This window comes from Molothrus ater, chromosome 1 (genome assembly GCF_012460135.2).
Source record: "Molothrus ater isolate BHLD 08-10-18 breed brown headed cowbird chromosome 1, BPBGC_Mater_1.1, whole genome shotgun sequence".
In the NCBI taxonomy this organism is placed as follows: domain Eukaryota; kingdom Metazoa; phylum Chordata; class Aves; order Passeriformes; family Icteridae; genus Molothrus; species Molothrus ater.
The window spans coordinates 106,453,879-106,477,380 of NC_050478.2; the positions used below are offsets into that span (position 1 = coordinate 106,453,879).

At 40.7% G+C, this 23,502-nt stretch overlaps 1 protein-coding gene across 1 annotated transcript in view; it reads left to right on the forward strand.

The window, feature by feature from the left end:
* Positions 1-7,161: 7,161 nt before the first annotated feature.
* The window catches only part of LAMA3 (laminin subunit alpha 3), a 106,038-nt gene continuing 89,697 nt past the window's right edge, over positions 7,162-23,502 (forward strand). The window contains 2 exon segments of the mRNA XM_054517226.1: positions 7,162-7,416; positions 13,148-13,300. Of these exon segments, the coding sequence (XP_054373201.1) occupies positions 7,162-7,416; positions 13,148-13,300 (408 nt within the window).

Consider the following 23,502-nt stretch of genomic DNA (forward strand, 5'->3'; position numbering starts at 1 on the left):
TATATTGTTGTATGTAACTTTACTGTGAAAAGTGCTGTGGATCTGAAAACATACGTGGCACATGAGTGTGAGAACAATGCATGATATATCCCATATGCTAGTGCAGGTAGGAAAAATAGCAGATTATCCAGGGCTTGCTGTACTTTTTTTTTTCCACAGAACTTCCTGTAAGTGGAAGATTTGTGTGCATTTACTAAGATAGAAAAACCCCAGTGTAAGAAATCAGGACAAATTCTAGTTATCCTCCTAAGCCTAAGTAAATAGATTTGTTAAAGGGGTCACACCTCACCAGCGCTGCACAGGAACTACATTACTGCTCTGTATTTGGCATGTAAGATTCTCACTGTCTCATTCACATGAGCCATTCTGACCAGCTGAATAGTGTTTGGCTATTTCTTTTCTGCCCCAAAAGCTTTGTTTGAGGATAACAGAAGTTGTTGTGGAGCATAACTTTCAGAGTCCAGAGTGTGAGATGCCACTCTGGGACCTTAGAGCTCACCCCATCCAGTAGAACTGATCTGGTAGATTCATTTCATCCTCACTTGGAGAGAGTGGAGGTCCTCAGAGGAAGGGAATGAGACCCTGGGCTGAGGGTATGGATGACATGGCACAAGCAAGTTCAATAGGAGTCAACTCTGTACATGTGAGAGAGAAACTACTTGCCTTGCCAGGTAAAAAAATTGAGTTATTGGTTGCAGCTCAGTCGGTTTGATTTCTCTGTCTTATGCTCTGCTGGTCAGAAAATCAGTCCACTAATTGATAAGAAAGGATTTGGCTAAAGAACATATGCATACAACTGTATGATAAAATACCCAAATGACAAAATAATACCACAGTAGGGCTACCAAGCACTATCACATCTCCTAATGTAGCTCCTGATAATTAACATGACTGAAACTAATTATTACTAACCAAAAAAACCACCAACAAACCAAAACAAACAAGTGATTCATAAGAGCTGTAACTCTTTTAATTTTAACTTCTCCTCCATGAAGAATTTTTGTAGTGTATTATGTTTGTGTTACAGAAATCTGTAATTGCGCTCAAAAAAACATAGCAAAAGTATTGTCCACTTAATTTTTGGCACTCTCTTGAGTTTTAAATTCACTTTATTTTCTGAATTACAAAATTAAAAAAAATATATATTCCTAAACAACATCTGTTTGAATTTTCAGTTACATTTTTTTGCCTGATCCTCAGCTGGAATAAACTGATATAGCACTGGAGTCTCCTCAGTTTATACTGCTGAAAGTCTGGCTTCCTATCATATTTAAACATAAGGTTCTATTTAAAAATTAAGAACTTGATGAGACTATGATCAGGCTAGAGCTGAGATTGAAGTAAACCTGAGGCAGTGTGTAAAAGCAACACTAACTAAAACCTTTCTGGATACAGATCCCAGAAAAAAACCACTGTCTTATTATTAGAGATCAGATCAAAGCCAATTCTGGCAGAGAAAAATATGAAATTCAAATGCCAATCTAATTTAATCAATGGCTAAAAAAGCCTCTTAGGAAAAGCAGTCTACAAATAAGTGGTTTCCATGAGTAGCTTCTTGGAGTACTGTGGCAGAGAGTGGAGTGCTGTTTTCCCTTATTATGATGGCCAAAGTAGCAATAATAGCACCAATGTCAGCAAATAGAAAAACAGGATGTGAAAAATACAAGAGCTGACATTTTAGTTTTCCCCAGATGTTTGACTGACAAGTCATCGAGTACTGACCAAAGGGATCATGTGCTTCACAAAAAATCAGCCATTTTATGAACCAGACTTGTTTTCTTCTTTTTGAACTTTTATGTCCATGAGCAACTCTATAAAAAAGTACAGGAAGCCAAGAATAAGAAGGAAACCCATTAAGAAACAAAACAATAAAGTGGATGGATTTTAATGTTGTCCATCAGAAAGTTTATTCAAGTTAAAAAAAAAGATACATCAGCCTCTGTAGTTAACACGAGTTATGGTTAAGTGTAGTTTGCTTAGTGAGTCTCAGCTATACCTTTAGCTACATAGCCCAGAGTGTTCCTCTGGACTTATTCATTGGAAGTGGATGGCAAAGAAGTTGTGTCTCACTTCCAGGGTTGTCCTAGCCCCAGGATATTCACTGAGTAAACATAAAAAGATTAAAACTGGGATGGACTGTCATGAGTTCTACGCACTGGCTAGGGATGAGAGGTCATGTTTTTGCCTTGAAAATGCAATTTCCCTTCTCAGGAAAATTACAATTTGCCTTCCCATTAATGGGGAAAGTGCTGTAAAGTAGCAAACATTCACCTTCCCTCCTCTTTAAGGAGGAGGGAAGCTTAGCACTTCTCTGCAGTGAAAGAGCATGAAATACCAATCTGCCACAAAGCCATTTTAAAGTTTCTTGGCCCACAATCCCATCAAGCCATGAATGCTTACTAGTAAGTTGTTTACAGCCAGAACATTTTGAGAAATACAAGAAATAGGAAAGAAAGACAAAAGATAAAAAAATATAAGAGTTATGATGAGAATGCTCTTCAGATCTTTCAATTTAACTTGAGAGCCCTTAGAAACTGAGAGTATTTACAGTGGTTTTCTATTATAAGACTATGTCAAGTTAACTTAGGAAGCAGAAGGTACAGTAAAATCTTAGTACATGAGATTGCTGTCTGGCAGAAGGAAAGACAGACCTTGTATTAGGCTGTAGAACGATGCTAAGTAAATGGTAGCAACTAAACTACCATACAACAAGCACATTTGCACGGTACAGCACCATTATGCAGCCATCCAATTATGAAAAAGTTCAGAAAGCATCAGCTGAAATACCTGAATCGTTTGAGATGATAGGACAGACTATAAGAGAGGCTCCAATTGGATGGATAAGAAGATCTAGCAGACACAGTACAAGGACATTCAGAAAAAGATGGTCTATTAAGGAGGATGGCGTAATCCTAGTGTGTAAATCCAGAAAGAAACAGGTGAAAGAAACAAGAGAAAATGAACTGAAACCAAAGGACAGAACAAAAGTGCAGTTCTGAATAACTGAGTTTGGGATTACACTCAGTAATGTAGCAAGCAAAACTTTCTGCTGATAGAGCTGCATTTTAGACCTCAGTCCTAGCCTCTGTATGCCTCTATTCCAGTTACAAGGAAGATAATTTATCTTTTTCAAAGTGACATGGTAGGGTCCTCAAATACTAAAGGAGTTTCTGAGAGATAAAAAAGCTACTTTTGTCAGAAAATCAGAGGCAAAATGATCTTAAACAGAATGCATCTTATTCAATGATATTCAGTGAGGACACTGGTCTTGCCAGCACATTGCACTGTTTTCCTATTAAACCAGAGTGCCTGCAAGTAACCTTATTTTACTCTAGGTTTACTGTGAAAAGCTGTTATTAAAACTAATGAAAGTTTACATATAGACATGAACTGAGTATTAGTCATGCATAAGCATTTATGACAGGATGTGATAAATGCCTTATTTCCATGATAAGAGTAGGGATAATTATCTGAGCTTGAAAGCTTCTGGTTGGGTATTTACACTCTAGGCTAGATACATGCTTACCTGGTGAAGATTTAGTCTGTGGGAGAGTCTTCCTGCAAAGTATTGAGTCTCTCCTCAAGATTATTAAGACTGGCTTAAACATAAATGCCAGATAGGAAACATTAATGGGGTAACAAGATGCACAATTTAATCTATAATGATCACTGAGCAGAGACTCAGGACTATCTAATCTGAGAGACTTTCTGGCTACCTGGTTTGATATTGATTCATTATTATCACAAAAACAAAGAGCAAATTCCCATAACACCACGTGTGGCAATGTAGGATGGTAAAGTAGGAGCTAAATATTACCACTAATTGCTCAGTGAGCAATAAAAAATGTTACTCACTGGTACTATCTATTGATGGTTTCATTTTCACTGGAGGTTTATAATGTAACATATATGAAACAGCAATACAAGATGAGATATGCTGTACTGCACATATCAATAAGAGAGTGAAACAGAAGTTACATCAGCAAGGCTAATTTTCAACAAACATTCTTGACTTGAAATTTTAAATGAACATTATTTAAAATAGAAAGAATGATCTATATTCATAGTAGCGTAAATGCCTAACAATGTAATCTGCTTATGTTATAACAATACAGACCCAGTAACATTTTCAGTTGCCTACATTTATTCAATAAAGTGCTCAACTAACAAAGTTTACTCCTTGAAGACAGGAAGAAATAAGGAAAGCAAACCTTAAAAAGGCTGGACAAAAATGGAGGAAATGCTCTACTGGGAAGAAAAAAGGGCAGATAGCTGGAGAAGAATGTTTTCTGCAGAGGGGCACTGTCTCATAAACGCTGATTGCAGAGAGCTGCCAGATAATAAATTCTTACCTGTGTTTCTGGAACTTGTAATTACAAAAAAAAGATGACATGAGGGGAAGATGAAGTATTATGTCATTAATTATTGATAGTGACCTTTTTAGAGGATGAAGTTCTACATTAGATAAGGTGAGCCAAAACTCAGTGAAGTCACAGAAAAACTTCAGTTTTCCAACTGTGAGTGACAGGCCATGCTGTTATCATCACCTCCATATACACACCCACACTAGTGCTCTGTCTGCTTCCTCATGCAAATTATTATCTCTGGCTTTGCATAGCTCCAGGCTCTCTGCATAAATTTTTTGGATAATTCTCCATGAACTTTTTATAGGAATCAAGTTATCGAATACCTGTGCTGGGAACGCCCCTATAAACATTTTTTCCAACCACTTTGAGTCAAAGGCAAAAATTGTCATTTCATGTTTCATAATGCCTACCCACATATTTAGAGAGATCCCTAGAGATTTTTCAAGAAAATCTAAAATCTCTAGAAATCTCTCTAAATCTAAAATCTCTAGAAATAGAGATCAATATCTCTATTGATCTCTATTTCTAGAAAACACACTGAATTAAAAAAAAAACAAACCCATGTTTGGCGTATGTGATTTACAAAAGGACAAGGAAACCACCTTGAAGACCAACAAAATGTTTTTAAATCTAGGTATACATTAAGGAAAATGCACACAATTTTATCAGGGAAAAAGCAGAAAAATTTTTCCCTCTCTTTTTCTATCTGATAGATGAATTTTGTGAATGTTTACAACTTTTCCTGGTTTTAACTTTTAGGAAACTAGATCCAAGAATATGTAATTATTTTACTAAACTATTAGGTTCTTGCTTGTGTAAGTTGTGTTTTTTCATGTGATGCTTACCAATAAATTAAAATTCTCTGTTTGAGAATGGACATCTCTTGTGAGAAACCCACCAAACAGCTCACAAGAATCTCCTCTTCAAAGTGAGATTGCAAAAGATCTCCTGGAGCTTGGTTCCTTACCTGAACCACCCAAAAAAGTGGGCAGGCCTTTCTAATCCTGCTTGCTCTGGACTTCCATCAGATACTTCCAGATCTCCATTTGTAAAAAGTGATATACTCCAGGATACATTTGGAACTTAACTATTTTTCAACAAATAGTTTGAAATGACCAGTGGCTGTCCTATCTGATAGCATGGCATTTTGGTTAATGGAACATTTGTTTGTATTCAAACCTCTTGTATTTCTTATGAAGTGCAATCTATTTGATGGAGTGAAATGATGTATTTATGCAATAAGATGTAACAGTTAGAAAAGGGGAATATTTTAAGGTGCTCTAGAAGAGAAAAGAACTTTTGAAATCCGACATGTGAATTGACAGCATGCTACATTTATGAAAGTCAACTTTTATTATGGAGGACACAAAAATTGTCTCCCAGAGATATGTCTCTATGGTGTGCTAAAGGCATGGCCAAACAAACAAGGGTGGTGAGATTTTCTTGTAGGCAAAATCAATAGCTTGGGGCTGGTGTTTCCTGAAACAGTACACCAGGGATCTCTCTTGCCACTGCTCAGTGGCATGTAGCAAAGCTTTGAGAAAGTTATGAAATGCTTTGCAACTCACATGAATCACTCTTAAAGTATTGTAAGCACTTGTATCTACCCATATCTTTTGTCTGAATCCCTCAAATTGTTTTAAGAGGAATGAACACTGGATGTGTTAGCATGTGTAGGATTGCAAATGTGAATAGGTATCAAAAGTAGGATAGAAATGCCATTAATCAGTGCAAATCCTGATGCAGATGACATGGTTCTTAGGCCTCCTTCTCCCTCCCCAACCTTCCCCCTCACCCCCCTAGGCTCCTGTGTTATCCAAAGTCTGTGCCAAACAGCTCCAAAAAGACAGGAGACTCATTGTCTGCCCTGGATGAGCAGGAACACCCATTTCACAAGGAGCTGCGAGCCCTGACTGTGCATTGAAGGAGGGTGTCCCAGACTGCAGGGTTTCCAGCAGCCTCAGAGCACTGAAAACAGTGAGAGGAGCTGCGATTTCTGCCACAGTCACACAGGGTCTCATTGAGGACCTGTATACACACAAGGTATACCCTGCAGAGAGGTACCTTGTGTGGAGATACATCTCCTTGTGTGGGGATGTTCCTGCTCGTGGAGGAAGCTTGGACGCCTTACTAGTCACTTTACTCCCGGTATGTGACATGACCGGTCAGGGGTTATCAGTGAATCACAATGGTTTGGGTTGGAAGGAACCTTAATGATTATCTAGTTTTCCAAGCCCCCCGCCCTGGGCAGGGTGACCTCCCACTAGGAGGACGCTCAGAGCCCCATCCAGCCTGGCCTTGGAACACTCCCAGGAATGGGGCATCACCAATGTAACGTGTTGTGGGCAGATTAAGGAGTGTGGCATGCTCTGAGACTTCTTCACGTTCTGTCACGAATACTGACCCGCGCACTCACCGGGGAAGAGGAGGCTCAGAGAGCTCCAGCTCAGCCGGGGGCGGCACCTCTGGGCATGCCCGCGGAGCTGGGCGCCCGGGCACACACCTGGGGCAACCCCGCCATCCCGGAGACCCTTCCCCCGTCCCGTCCCGTCCCGCCCCGTTCAGCGCACCGCACGCCCCGGGGGACGGGGCTGCGCCTCGTCCCGCCCCAGCCCGCACCGCGCAGCGCAGCGCAGGCAGGACGGGAGAGAGGTGCAGGCAGCCCCCAGCCTGCTCCTGCTCCTGCTCCTGCTCCTTCTCCTTCTCAGTGGCGGTTCCTTCTCCTGCCCCGCTCCCGCCCGCGCACGGCCGCGGCAGTGCCCCCCGGGGCGGCGAGGGCCGGGCCCGCCTCAGGATGGCCGCGCCGCCGGGCCCCGCGCTGCTCTGGGCGCTGCTGCCGCCGCTGCTCGCCCTCGGCGCCGCGCAGCCGGGCCCCGGCGGGGCGCAGCCGGGACTCAGCCTCCACCCGCCCTACTTCAACCTGGCGGCGGCCGCCCGCATCTGGGCCACGGCCACCTGCGGCGAGGCGGCGGGCGGCGGCGGGCGGCCGCAGCTCTTCTGCAAGCTGGTGGGGGGCCCGGCCGCCGCCCCGCTGGGACGCGCCATCCAGGTAACGGGCATCCCCGGGGTGTGTGGGTTTTTGGGATGGTCTCATGTGACCCTGCTGTGCGCGGTCTTGTTTCCTCCTGGCTGAGCGTGTGCCGCGGGCATGGGAAGGGGAGCGTGGACCGGCGGGAGGCCAGGCAGGGAAGCGCCGGGGAGGATGGAGGGAAGCGGACAGCGCACCTGCCCTCAGGTGTCCCGGCACCTCCTGGAGCCACACACCCGCACGGGTGCGGCTGCTGCCGGGCGTGTGTGAGCTGCTCGGGCACTTGGAGTGCCCCGGGGCGGTGTTTTGTGGCCGTGGTCTGCGGCGAGCAGCGAGATCACCGAGGGTAAATCAGCGAGCCTGGGGGAGCGCATGGGACGGGGCTTCGCTGGCAGCTGCTGACTGGACAGCGGGCATCTCTCTGCAGGCGGTGGGAAAAGAGTCCTGGCTTTAGTCAAGTATTTTGTGGTGTTTTGGAAGCACTAAATGTGAAGCTTATCGTCTGTGCCTTGCATTGCTTGTGGGAGGAAGCCAGAGACTTCTTGGGACTCTGACAAGGAGTATAAGCGCAGAGGGCAGCAAGGAGCATGCTGTTCTTTCCTAGCATAGCTCAAGATTACTACACACGTTTTGTGCCAGTCACAAGAAAGATAACAATAAACTGCAAAACTTCTGAAAAAGGATTAATGGAAATATATCTTTCCTTTGGGAGAAACATGTATTTCCACATTTGCTAGAGGATAAGGAAGGAGTAACAAATGCATCAAACTGTTGTACTGTGATAGATGCTTGATATCTGTTTGATCAGAGCTTTGTTAAAAGAAAGGACTTTCCTGAAGCCTCAGACCTTCCAAAGCTATTTTAAAAGTATTCTCTGTTGGTGGGAGGAGAACCAGAAAGAAACTGCAAATTGAAAGGGATTTTGAAAGCTTAAAGGTCCGCTGTCTGACTTCAGGCAATACAGAAAGCATACAAGTAAATTTTTAGCATCTTGGATGAAGAGGTAGCGTTTCAAAGTCTTATGCATGTTTTATAGTGAAATAACCCTTAAGATATGGTTTCAGTAAGGGTTGCAATGGATAACAGAGTTGTTCTTCTCATTTTTTAATGAGAATAGGCACTCAAGAGAGGGGGAAAGGACGAAGAAGGTGCAGCATGTGTATTGCCATGTGCCAGAAGGGAGCATGCACCATCATGAAACCTGTCCTTCAGGTCATTGGGCAGCCACAGACAGCACTGTGCTTTGCTCTGGACTTCCCTCTGCCATAACTCCCTGCCTCACAATGAAATCTTCTTATATCTCTCTCTCTCTTTTTATGTTACCTTATATCTCTGTAGTGCTTTCAGTCATAAAAAAAGCTCAAAGTACTTTGGAGATGGCTGAGTAGTATACAGTTCTAGCAGAGGGAAAACTGGGACACAGGTATTGCATGCTTAAACTGAGGTTACAAAAAACGGTTGTGATGATCAGGAAACTGCTTGGTTTGCTGTTTCTAACACACCTCTAAAGTTTAGGCTCCCATCCTTCCATACTGAATGCAGCACCCATGTTTAAAGTTGCCCGAAACAACCGTGCCGCCAGGTAAATTGTAAACCCAGCAATCTCTCAGCAACTCGCTACAGCCCACTGCTGCAATGAAATCTCAAACCGACATGCCTTGAAATATCAGAAATCACAGGGCAATAAAAATCAGCCAAAGCAAATATCAGATAAACTTGTCAAGCAAGCAGAACGAAGCCTGTGTGCCTCCTCTGATGGTTTTTGTAGTTGTTTCCTTTATATACTAATGCTCAACTGGAAATGAGGATTTGCTGTGTAAAGGAAGAAGGAGGCTAGAAAGGGGGGAGTTCTTCTTCTTAGATATTTGACTTGCAGGTCCTAGGTTAGAGTTCATGCTCAATTAAAGTTCCCAGAAGGACTACTGATAGCTCAGCCCTGGCACGAGGAAGCATGCTGTGCCTCTCAGAGCATTTGTGTAAGGACAGATACTTGCAGAATCCCTTTCCACTTTTAACAAAGCCCCATTGAGATACATAACGTGAAGCTTCTGTGGTTTACCAGTAGTTGTTCTGATTCAAGAAGTGCTGGAAAATCTTTCAAAAGGCCAGGGAAATCCAGACAAATTCAGACATGGAAAATGCACAATGTGTGTATTCTCAAGCAACTTCACCTCTCAAGTTCAAAGACACTGTAAATAAGAGAATTTCTTCTTTCATGGAAAATTGCAGAGAATTGCATTAAACTTTTACAGAACATGAGCTTACATAGAAGGATTTAAAATCAGCAATTTAAAATCAATTGGGTTTCTTGAGAGTCATGAGGGAAGGTCATGTGGCTTTTACAAAGTGATAGGTGTAATAGCCACTGTGCTGTGCTGGTTCAAGTTCAAGTGATACCACACACTTGAGTCACTCTCTTTTGGACTCTCTACAATGCTGGATTGCACGAGTTGCTCTATGAGTAGGGAAATTGGAAAGGAGGTGCAGAATGTGATCCTCGTTCTGGCAAAGGGAGCAGACAGCTCTGTTGCCAGTGCTATCTGAAAATAAGGCAAAGAGGAAGAGCAGCCCTAGCATCATTTCCATTGCTCTGCCATTGGTTGTTCTCATTCAGCTTGCCATTTAGTGATGTGTCTTTTAATGAAGCCTGTAATATCCAGCAAATCCAGAAGAGCATTTGGATGTTGTTTAAAGGTGGTCAGTGGGGTGGCCGGTCCTTTAGTGGGTAGCTCAACCAAGGCTCTTAAGGCAGTACTGGACATTCACTGTGGAAAGAGGTGGGTTTCCCTTATGTAGCACATTGGCATGTAGGAAATGACTTAATGAGAACAGTGTTGAGTGAAGAAATGCACAACAGTATAAAATATTTCAGCAGCTGATAGATAAGTGGCATGCCTGGTTTTGCCTGCCAGTCTGTCCACAGTGGTGTGCGGGCGTGAGTTAAGGTCTAACTGCATACCTGTCCTGCCCTGCCAGTGGCACAGAGCTGCTGGGTATGAAAAAGGGAACAAATCCTTCATTGTTGTCACTTTCTATAACTTACAGGCAAGACATTTTCGTCCCCGTGTGTCCCTGGTCCACACTAGCATATTTCAGCAAACTCTTTCATGCAGTTCCAGGTCTCTCCTTTGCTCAGGAAAAGCAGGGGAAAGGAGGGTAGCAAGGTCACCAGCAAATGCACACCTGCCTGTCTTATGAACTGCAGCCAAAATCAAACCAAGTTTCAAGGCTCAGTCTACTAGAATGGAGACGTGTCCTGTAACAACCAGACAGAGCATGATGTGCCTGAGATACTGCCAGTGAGAAGGAAGGAAGGCTGCTCTGTCCAATAATTTTTTTTCTTTCATTTTTGTTTTGCTGCCTAGTTGGCAGGGTTGCTGGAATGTAATTTAAATAACTGAAACTCCAGCTGTTGCAATGAAATTCTTTGAATTATGTGCCGAAAAAGAGAAAGATGGTATCTTGAGTTCAGATCAAGTGATCTGATATACATATCACTGGAAATCACATAAATGCATGTAAATTAAACTCTTGTGTTTAATACTCACCATTGTTTTCTTCTCATTCAACCTTTCTTTGAGGTTGTCTCCAGATCAGAGCTGAAACTGCTTAACAGCAACTGTTTCCTGTGTACTTCCAGTCTGATCTTTGTGAATGTAATTTAGATCTAAAGACTAGGTTTCAAGCTTATTATAAAGCTATTTAGGGAAATTTGCCCTGTTGTAACATATATGTCAGAACTCAGGTATGCATTTGTCAGGGAGGATGCTCTGATGTGGTGGTAACTGCAGTTGCCAGTGCATAGATTGATTTCTCAGGGTATGGATTTTTGCAGATAGTGACATGATGTTCTTTGTCATCGCTGCAGAAACTGGCAGCGTTGCCTGTAGCTAACACGGGCTGATGTGTATCTGCTGCAGCAAACCACCTGAATCAGACAGAGTCCTGCCCCTATTGTAGTTTGTATTAAAGTCAGCCAAACCATCCAAACCATCTTCTCTAACAGAGCTGGAGGAGAATCGTGTTATAACATGACCCCAGCTGTAGTTAACCAGCTCATGTGTGTGAGTATTTAGTCCTCTGAATTGTCAAGAGTTAACTCCCAGCCACATTGGCATTGGCTGTGCTAAATCAGAACAGCTAATGGTAGCCATGTCTTCTGGAAACTGCATCATATTCTGGGCTTTCTGGAAGAGCAGGATGAGGATGGAACTACTGCTAAATGCAGATGCTGAAATCACTGCTACTGATGCAGAAAGAGTCAATTCAGTGAACATCTATTTCAGTTTCAAACATCAATTTTCTATTCAGTTTGAAAGGTACAGGATGGTATATTCATATCACATGAGATTGATGAAGTATTTTCCAATCTAACTATAGTAGATGTTAAATGAATTCTGCTAAACATCTTAAACTCACCAAGCTTGCAAGACTGCACCCAGCAAGAGTGTGAGAGCTCTTCTGTTACTTCTCTGTAAAAAGTGGACTAGTATGATTGCTCCAGTTACTTTACACTGGTTAGTCTGACAGCTGTGACAAACAAAACAATGGCACTTATATAGGAGTCTGTTAATTCTTAAAGGGTAGGAATGCGCTTCGTGCCTGGCAGTGCAGATTGTGGAAACAACAAAAGATCTGTCACATGCTTTTGATGGTAGCATGTGCTTAGTTGACAAGGTGACATTTGCCCCATTCCCTTTATTTTGAACAGGAGTCAAACACAGTGTCAGCAACTCACAGACTGATGGATTAAGCAACTGTCCTACTGAAGTAGCCATGGGGGGTGTACTGCTATTCAATGAAAAAGTTATTTTTCTACAAAGATCTGTAGCTGGCACAGTTTAGCATTTTCACTGATTATCTCCACCTAGTGTTGGAATAAGAAGTGAATGGGACACTAAAAAGGTCCCTTAATAACTAATTTCAGCAATTCAGCACTAATCTTAGTAGACTGTAAAATGTGTTTTCTTGGAGATAAAAATAGTTGGTACGGCAAGCCAAGACATGAAATCAAAAGACAATTAAGTTTCCTGAAGTTGATTCATCATTATTGTACAAAAAGCTTAAGAGACTCTCAAAGGGCATCTCTAGATTGTGGCTTTAGTTGTGGACTGGAAATTGGGCAGTAACTTCTTGAAATGAAGGTACAATGGCATTCTTTAAAGGGAACAGTCTGTTGCATTTTCCACCCGTACATATTGTTTAGAAAACTCGGATTCAGAATGTATTTTAATGGCATGAAAAAATGAAAACAGTGTTATAAAATTCTAATACCGAACTTATAGCCAAGTAACAGAGCTTTTTTTGTTATGGTTTTATCTATACCAGGCAATGTGCATGTGTTCATGGTGTTTTAGAAGAATTGAGGATAATTTGTTTGTTGTTCCTAATCCAGTTCTAAGAATCTTTATTTCACTAATTTTCTGCAGATTTCCTGCAGACACCACTGTAGAAATAATATAGATAATTTCATCAAAATGTCAATAAGTTAATAAGATTAAGATTTACTGTAGTTCCCTTATTAAGATTTCTGAAGCTTTAGTTTGTAACATAAAAGTTAATATGTTTCAGTGTGTAATTTAATTACCAGGGGAATAATTTATACATTAAAAATTATGGTATATAAAGGAACAAAATTTACCCATGTTTTTAGTCAACACCCTAGTTCAGAATCTCCATTAACAAAACAACCAGGTGCTATCAATGTGTAAGATGTTGTCTGAGACCATGTTTTTGATTGATTGTGTTTCAGGGCCAGTTTTGTGATTACTGCAATGCTGCTGATCCCAGCAAAGCTCACCCAATAACCAATGCCATTGATGGCACTGAGAGCTGGTGGCAAAGTCCCCCTCTTTCCATGGGCTTGAAGTACAACGAAGTCAATGTCACCTTAGATCTGGGGCAGGTGAGTGCCTGAGCTATGGGGTGAAGTGTGATCATTTCTTGTGCATATACTTTGCAGTTGGGAGAGATGTTTGAGCTGGTGATTTTTACTTCCTGACGTCACTTCCAGCTTTTTTGTCTGGTTTATGTTCTGTATTATTTTACCAAGGTGACTGTATAATGTATAAAGTGATTGTTTTCTTTTAGGAATTTTGATGATGGAAGTTCTTGCCACTGGGATCATACAGATGTAGTGGTGGTGTACTTTCTTTCACAGACACTGTAACACATTAATTTGAAGCGGCATGGGGGGAGCTCTCAGTTGAAACCTGAACTCTACCTTCTGTTTAATATTCCCCTTTTCCGTGAGCTTAGAGAGAGAGAGGCTTCATGATCTCTGTGGATGCACGCATTTTGAGAATAATGTTTGGAATCTGCTTTTGCCTCAGGGGTCCGTCTGGTTTCTCTGTCATCCAGCAAGATCTTCAAGATAGACAGAAGAATACTGATAAGGTGGTCTAAAAGGGAAGGGACAGCAAAACCAGTGTAATATGAATTAGTAATGAGACAGTAACAAGAACACCCATATTTCCCCTGCAAGCAATAGGCAAGTAGCTAAGAGTGAAGCCTCTGTATCTGTTTTTTAAGCCACAGGGATGGATTCTCAGCTGCCATGATTGGGTGCTGATCCAGTGAAGTTAGTTACACTGTGCAAGTTCACACAGTGTGAAAACACATGTTTATAAATACATATGTAGGCCTGCAAAACATATGTATCCACATGCATCTGGTTTTGGACTGCAGTAATTGTTTATTGACTGATTCTACAGGACAGGATTTTTTTAGACTTTCAGTTTAGTTGACAGTGAAGTGGGGGATAACTGAGAATGTATTTCTCTGTGAGACTTAACTGCCTTTTTGCTGGGGATTCAGGTGCAACTTATTTTACATCTTGTCTTACATGGTGTTCTAATACTCTTGGTCCTCCCACGGGTGGAATGGTTCTCATTTTGAGGTTATCCTCAGTCAATGTTTCTGTATCCACTAGAGCTGCAGTGCAGAAAGGCCATACTAAGCTTATTTTCCTGCTGTGCACTTTTTACCTTCCTTGGAGGACCTACTGACAGACACCTTACTTTATATGTGCTGATTAAAGTTCTGAGAAACTTCTTTCCTTGAGAGGGGGGATATGAGCTAAGTGTCCTCTTTTTATGGGACTCCTTGGACACCAGCAGCTGTGTGCTAAGATTTCTGTAGTTGTTAAAGGTTTTCTTAGAATGAGGTTGTGTGTTTCTCATTACTCTGGTACTACCTGGAAACATGACTCTGAATTCACTTTCTTGGAAAGGAAGGTAATCAAAGGCAAAGGTGAAAATCACTCCATGTCTTGTGATCAGGAATGAATCATTTTAGCTGGTGGATACATGAGGGTTTGGTAAGATTTATGTGATTTTTTTTCCCCACTTCACAGACTTTCATCATTTAACTGCTTTCATCCAGTTAAACCTTAATCTCAGGATTTGTTTAAACTTGAGATTCTCTTTTGACATTTTGCTTAGTATTTTCACTCCCAAATTTATCCAGTAGCACACAATACTAATAACAATGAAGAACATTAAGTACTGTCACAGAGTAAGTCTGCAAAAGTGAACAGGTAAGCACTGAGATCCCAATTCATCTTACCTTATTTCCTGGTCCTAAATATTAAGAGTTTGGTGTGTCTTAATGATGCAGACTTTCTTAGTAATTGACAGACACAATTTTTCAGAGTGCAATTCCCCTTCAACTGAGCTGAAATGAAGGTTTTGGGTTTTAAGGAAAAACAAATCTTAAAGTTAGATGTGTATCTAAATACAGAACAGAAAAGATAACAGGGATGTAGTTTTCCTCACTAATTATTTGTCCTTTTTGTTTGTTTGGGTTTTTTTTTTGTTTTGTTTTGTTTTGTTTTGTTTCTTTTTAATACAAGTTACTTTTTTCTGCAAACAAAAAATGGAGAAGTTTTTTGTTGCCCAGAACATGACAAACATGTACAAATGCGTGCAGGGAAGCAATGACTGAGTGTAAGCTGGTCATCAAGCATCCACAATTAGAGGAAGCAGGACATGGTGCGAAGTGAAAAGCTTTTATTTTCTGCATTCCTGCCATTATATCTTTATGATTGAGAGCAGAGTCCCAATGGAGCCTCCTGCCATGGTCACGCGACAATATTTAATTGAAGAGCTGCACCATGACGGAAGTTTTAGTGCTCACTACAGTGAAGTTGGAACAGAACACCCACCTGGTGCTGCTTCTCTTTCACAAGGGCTTGGGTGATTTTGAAAGTCAAAATGCCTTCAGGCTGTTAAATCTGTTTGCAAGAAGAATGCTCATTTTGCTGTACTTTGTAATATGAGAAAAAGCAAAAACCTGAAAGCAAAACCCCTGCTTTACTTCCCTTTCTGACTTTCTGTACTATAGTTACATTTGTAATCAATCACAGTCCTTCCGAATAACAATTATAATGTTGATCCCTGAGGCATTCTCTCCTTTCTGTTAACATACCTGCTTACACTGTGGCTATTCCCGACTTGTTTGAAATATTTGGATCAAATGAAATCTCAGTTATTCCTCTAATTGGTTATGGTTTTCCCAATGTAGTGTTTAACTGCTTTTAAACTTCTGAATCCAGTATGTCTGACTGAATTTCATTGCCCTTCCCCTGACTCTTTGGATTGCCTAATTTCAACAGGTGTGTTCTCATCTTTGGCTTGCTTGATGCTCTGCAGATATTACAGTAACACTGCCCCAGGTATTTTTCTGAACTCTCTCTTCAGAAGAAATGAAAGATCAGGATAGCGTGATAGCGTATGATGAAAAAGAAATGTCCAACTACAAAAAGTAGTTCAAAGAAGTATAGCCCATATATTTTATTGTTGCTTTTTGTTATGTATAATTTTTTTATTTTTGCTGTGCATTTTGGCAACAATATAGTGCTGAAAGACTCAGACTCAGTGGAATTTTGAGCACTAATGTGTTGAATAGTTTTTATGTAGTGATACTATTAGTCACTGTTGTAAATTAAAAGTACACAGTGGAATGCAATGTCCAAATTAGTACTTTTATTAGGGATAGAGGGCAACTCAACCATAAATTAAAGCTAAGTGGTGTGGCCTGTGGAGGGAGGACTTTATGCTTTTATGTTTTCTACCAGTCAAAGCATATAAACATTTTGTAAATAGCCTCACAGTTTGGCAAATCTTCTGAGTTGCTTTTATATGGTAGAAGTCTAACTTTTATATTTGGTAGCAATTCTTTGATTTACAAACAATATTTGTTGCTTGGAATATTATTCAGCTTTGGCTAAATTGTTGAGAACTAAAACCAATTGTTCTTAACTTGCAAAAGACTGACGTGGTAATTTAAAATGTTTCTGAAGTTACAGTTAATTTAAGTGTCATTCTGTAAAATAGATGTCCTGTGCTCACTTATTCTGTAGGGAGAAATTCTCAAGATGGTGGGAGATTTTTCATAGACTGCACTGAACTGGGCTCCCAAAAATAGTCATTGCACTCATTGTGCTTGGCTTTTGAATACTTTTTATTATCACTGACCCTGAAATCAGACCCAGCTTAAGCCTGAAGTTGCATAACCTCTATAATAACACTGGGAAGCCCTACAGATTAGGGCATGAAACCGCTGCACAAGGCTTCTGCAGTGCTACAGAGCTATGCCTCAGTGACACAAAGCCCTTCCTCTGGAACCCTCCACAGCTCTGAATCCACAGCAGCACCAAGCCCTCCTCTGCTGTTCTGGTTCACACTGGGGAGAAAAGGGGCTTTTAAGCTTGGGGAAGTACACAAAAATGGGGATGCTAACAGCAAAGAAGTGTTCCTTTGTATTAGAGAACTCTGGTTCTGAATATTTCAGTTTGTGCAGGAAGCTGATTTGGGATTGTGCTGCAGAACAGTATGCTTTAAAGTTAGTTGTGATTTTTGGCTCATACCACAGGAAGGTGCATCTAGTTGTGAACTCTAGAGTAACACAACTTCATCCGATGAAGTAACATCTGTCTGATAGAATCTTCTAAAAGTTGGATCACGTAATACATGTTTCATTTATTCCTAGGTCATACTACAAGCAACTCATTCAGAGTTGAGCTACCAGCCTTAATAAGGGAAATACCTTAAAATACATTCTTTCTTGCTCATATGATTTCCTATAAGTTGTAGTCAAGGTATTGTGGTTTTTTTAAGCTTTAATCACAGCCCTTTTCAATGGCTCAGCATTTTTTTCTTGTGGTTGCATTAGTTGCATGTCATAGGTTTTAAAATGCTTTTCTGATACTAATTTAATATTATTCTGAAAATATATAGGAGAAAACCTCACAAGTCTTGTTCTGCTTTACTTTTCTGACTCTGTCTTCCTTTGGCTCTTCTTCAGCATCCCTTTAGGAAGGCCTTGGTTCCCACTCATAGATCTCACTTCGCTCCCTTCATGTCTGTACTTCTGCTTCCCCCATCTTCCTTTCCATGCTCATTCCTACATGTAACTTTAATTTTGTGATATGTTGTTCTAAATACCTCAGTTTTAACCCAGTGTAGTAAAAGCAGAACCTCTGCTTGTTGCCTCTAATCCTTTGCACTTTCCTAGATTTCTTCCCAGTGTTGACAGTCCTACTGTGTTCCTTCTACTTTGGACTGCAGCCCTCATAAGGAGACATTTTTCTTCTGGACAACTGAGGGCTGAATCGTACAACAAATCCTTTCCCATATCAATAGCTTCAGTGTTCTGTGAAGAAATAGGCCATATGTAAGAAATAATTATGAGCATTGAGTTGGTCTTTGTCCAAATCCTAATGGAAAAGTGGCTGCATAAAAAATTTCAGGAAAACAATCGAGACTCATTGATGTAGCAGCCTGCAGCCTTGGCAAAAAGACCAAAGACTGGTTGAATGTGGAGAAAGGACTATCATTTTGTCTCTGGATGCAGTTCTTCCTTCTAGAGCCCATGCCATATAGGGAGAGCTTCTTCCTTCTGATCCTGCCATCAACTGGGTCAGAACAAAGATGTCCAGATGTGTCTATGAGGTCTTTTCAGAGGCACTGACTCACTTAACTAAAGACATTTTTCAGCATCAGTGGCTGATTAAAGGAAAGCATGATGTGAATGCAGCATGGCCAGGGATAACTGAACAACATTGGAAATTCTGTGCTTATTCCTGGCTTCTTCACCCCAGACTAGAAAGCTGGACCACAAGGAATGACTTCAGCATGCTGTGCAGTGGGAGCCTCTGCAGGCACTGTCACTGTTTGTGCAGTGCAGTCATCGCTGTGTGCATGTGCACTCAGTTAAGCTGGATGGAACACACTCAGGAGGTCTGATGCCTCTCAGGTACTACCCACACATGATTTTTTCTGCACCTCTGCTACAGCAATTTTTCCACATACCCAATCAGTAGCTGGCAACTCCAGAAGTGCTGACTCACCTCTCTCTAGTTGGCATTTTTTTGTATTGCCATCTATGTTACAAAATACATGGTTGGGAATTGACCAATACTGACTGTCAGGAGTGCTTTATACAGTACCTGGATCTGCCAGGGTGCCTCAAGTCCTACTGAGATGTTTGAATGAAAGGACTGCTTCCCTCTTTGCAGCATCAAAAAATCAAAGCCTTTAATTTTAGCCAGAGTTCGCAGGATATTTATTTCATTTGAACAGATTGATGCTTTTGTGGCTTGGTCTCTGAGAGGAAACAATGCTCAAGACCTTTTGGCTTCATTACACCAGGAGACCAGTGGGCATGCACACGCCAACCCTATGCAGTCAGGGGCACTGGGGTGTGTTTTGGAGCAGGTGCTGAGCACAGTTCACAGTCCTTGAATCCCTCTCCTGCATCAGCCTCCCTTTGAAAAGTTTAATTTTTGTACTGAGTCATATTGGATTTTTGTCTCTTCTGAGCAATCTGCAACACCAACCCCATTATTCAAGATAATGAAAGAAACCTGCAACGACAACCAAACCATGCTGAGGGAAGTTTTGGTGGTGCAGCTGTATCTGCCAATAACAGTCTGAGGAAATTTCACCCTGCTGGAAACAGATTCAAATTAAATGAAGAAAGATTCCTGTGATAACTTTTTGAATGCATCTAAAGATCTACAGAATGCCTCAGATAGATGGTCTACCTGGATTTAGTTGGATTCTTGCTACTGCCACATTCCAGGACTTTTTATTCTTCATGAGCCAAAAAGGAAGAACAATCTTTTCCTACAGAAGCAACACACACAACATCATGATTGTTTGGAACATAGTGTGTTTTTTTTTCTTTTGTGCTAGTTTATGTCCAGCACTCATCTAACAAGTCATTTCAGTGTTTTAGTATTCTGGTCTGAGTTTATGGTGTCAGGAATGGAGGAAAATGTGCTATACCTTTATATATTAATATCTAACTTTTATCCATTTTTAATGATTTCTAGGATTTAAAAAAATCTTGGAAATTTCTCTATGTAAAGAGTTGTTTAAACTTTTAAGGAGAAAATAGAGAAAACATTTTAAACTAATATTATTGAGAATTTTAGCATTCTCTTGAAAATGCAGCGGGTAACAGGAATTATTTCTGTTGGTTTAAAATAAGCAGTGTGCATGCTGTTAGAGATCAAGAATATTGTATCATTAACAATAATACTACAGTGTAGCTCTCAATCAATTTAAATGACCTCTTTTAATATCATCTTAAGGTCACCTGAAAGAGTTTTTATAGGAATCTCTCTTTTTATAATGTAATATTGTTAGTGCATAATAATGAATTTTAATTCTCATTCTCAGAGGAGGAGGGCATTTTGTTCATTCTACTTGATGACTTTTAAAACCTTTTTCTGGGTTTTTGTGATTCTTTAAGGCCATTGGCTGCTAGAACATTTTAAATCTGAACAAACCTGAGTGAACAAAAAAAAGGTCACATCAATGTGGAATTGATTAAATTCCAGCTGTTGATAATCCTTCAGGTTTGACCTATGGTGCTGGATTACAGCAGGATATGATGTTTGAGTCTTACAGTAATACATCCTCTTTTAAACATGCATTTCCAGAGTGCATTGTTTCCATTACTGGAAATAAAATGCTGTTTCCACTTTTAAATTCAGTTCTTTATTCATATAAGAAAATGGTCAGAATTTTGATTAAGTCATATTTCTGTGATTTTTTGGAAAATTTTACTATTATATAAATATACCAAAATGCTGACTTACAGTTTTAACATTCTTTTTGAGAGATTGTTGTTTTTTATGAAACAAATTTGGCTTAAAAGCAACCAAATAAACATTTTTTCAACAATTAAGACTCTTTCTTTTTTTTCTCAGAACTAAATGGCTGAAGGAAAACATTGCTTTGAGTTTTGCCTTTTTCTCAGGGTAGGTCCTAGGTCAGGATCAAGATTTAAAGTATTGAAATGCCAGCTTAGAATATGTGATTAAAAATGGCTTTAATGGTAGCTTTTCTAGATCTTATGTCAGCAAGGTTACTCTTTTATCTTCAGATGGGATTTATTTGCTAAGCCAAGGATTATTTTTCTTCTGTTGTTGTCTCATCAGATCTGGAGAGAGACCATTCGTCAACTTGGTCAGCATTTAATCTTAGTGGAAGTTTAGATGTTCAAGTGCCATTCTACATCCTTGATCCAGGCCAAAACTAGATCATTGGCACTCATGTGAAGTCAGAAGCAGGACAGAGGATAGACTATGTTTTGGTGATATGTCGTCATTAACTAACACTAACTTAATTTTTATCACACCTGTCCCTTTTCCCTTTCCGAATGTGCCCATACAGACCTGAGCAATGTCTCAAACTGAGAGATGGAAGGAGAGCGTCACGCAAATAAGAGGTTTCCATTTACCACAGAACTGTAAAGTTGCCATACTTCTTTTTTTTCCTTCCATTTGCTATTTGCATGGAAATGTGCAAGGAGTGGTGCTGGGTGGCAGTTCTTTAAGCATTGGCTGACTTGCAGAGTTCCTGATAGAATACACATTTTGAAGAGTAGGTGTAAGGTCACTTGTAAACGCTCCACAATGTCACTACAAGCAGTGGAGCCCTGGAAAAGGCAGGACATTGTCTATATGCTTCCTTTATTTCCTCTTGAGCTTTCCAAACCACTTGACTTGGTTAAATCTGTATCAGTCAACGCACAGAGTGTTATCAGCACTTGCTAACGTGCATGTCAAATGGGACTCCCAAAGATCTTAAAACATAGGGGAAGAAAGACAATGTATTAATGTTGCCTGCCAGTGCAAATCTGGTTTTAACAGGCAAATGACCCTTGAGAGATTCAGCTGACCAAAAGTGAGAACATGAAGCACATTTTTTTTAGGAGTTTCAGAACTATTATGCTTTCCTAGAATAATACTAATCTTTGCACTGAGTGGCCATACCAGATGACATGTAATGTCTGTATGGCCAATATCTCTACTCTGAAACTTGACAGTGAAGTAGCAAAAGTTACTCAGGCAAAGAGTATCAGAAACTCAGTAAGAGCAATCTTGCCACTGTCCCCAAAGTACTCACCTATTTCTGACAATGGCTAAAATAATACTTTGAATCAGCATTTTGAGGGCATTACTCCACTTGTGCAGTCATAGAGCATAGGTTTTGACATGGCTCTGTCAACAGAATGGCTGCTACTTACTCTGCTCAGTGTTGTTGTCTAGTAAGTAATTTTTCCTATGGAGATAATGTCTGTTTGCTAATTTAATATCTCCGGAAGTAAAGCTGGTGCTTTTCAGGCTGCGTTTAATAGCAGGTTAAATTTCAGCACTAGCAGAAAAGTTGGGTTATTTTCCTCCTGGTTCTCTCTGCACTGATCTAAGTCAGCATCATTCAACAAAGCAAAAGTTTCTGAAATAGGTTTCAAGGTGCAATACCTGCTGCAGTGATGCCTTGGTGTGTGTGTGTCTAACTTTCCAGGGGCTTGCCCTGGAAAGTAGTTGTACATACTACATAGATGAATGCACAACAAAAAAATTTCACTTTTTTTCTTCTGTGATGTGAATTATTATCATGAGAACATGCTCCATGAAGTGCCTGAATTCCTTCCATTTCTTCTTGAGGTTTTACTTTCTACTGTGAATAGAGTATACAGGTGTTCAGAAGCTGATGTCTGAAACAGATGTGTGAGCATGGAGGCTGCATGTAACCATGGGATTGTCATGTGCAGAGCTGGTTAGGGACAAGTATTTCCAGGTATCTGTTTCACTGCATTATTTGCCATTTGCTTCTGTCTCTTGGTGGTCCCATTTGGTGTGACAGCTGGCTGACAGCTGAATGGGCCAGGGATGCCAAAAGATGTTGTTCTCAGTTCATGGTTGAGAGCTTGTATGCACTTGTGGTTTGGAGTCTAATGAAATTTGCAAAGTATTAGCTTCAGGGTTATGACATTCATGAGGTATGAGCAAAGATAAACTGCTTGGGTGTATTTGATGTGGGGGCTCTGGGAGCAGTTACTTGAGAAACTGCTGACTGCAGTCTCTCCCATCAAAGTGAGAATCTCCTGCCAGCAGATGATTCTCAGTTGAGGTTGTTGAGGGGGAAATTCCAGTGCAGCTTCACTTTAATATTGAGTGTACCTCAGTATTGGTTCACTTTTATTGACAGCTCCATCCATGTCATGGTTTAATTTTTAAATGGCCCTTAGAATCAATCTGTGTTTAGCTTTTTATGTAAAGATAATTTTTATTGATGTCCTGGTTTTTAGATAGACTGTGGACTATCCCAAGACACAGTGAGACTTCCTGTCTTCTAAGACCCATTTCTTCTCTAGTGTTTGGAAGCCCTCTGTGTGATACACAATGAGCACCTAAAGAAGCCAGATGAAACTCTTGGCCTTGGGAACCTTGAGCTGATGGAGCTCTTTGAGCTGTTTCAGACTGCTGTAGCTGAATGAGCTACCAGTTACAAAAATCTCTCCTGTGCTATTTGACCCCCACAAACTCTGGGGTGGCTTGCTTCCCTTACTTGGAAGGTCTGTCAAGTAGCAAATTCATCTGGAAATAATCTTAACATGAGGGAGTGGGTGGCTGGGATTATTATCAACCAAAGGAGTACCAATGTAAAGGGTATTTGCATTTTCTCTTCCATGATTTTGATATGCCTTAGCTGCAAGCACAATTACGTGCTTGGAATGCGTCACAAATATCCCAGGGTGCTGCAAAAGCAGCTTAGTTGAGCGATACAGCTTTTCCAGGTTGAGTACTGT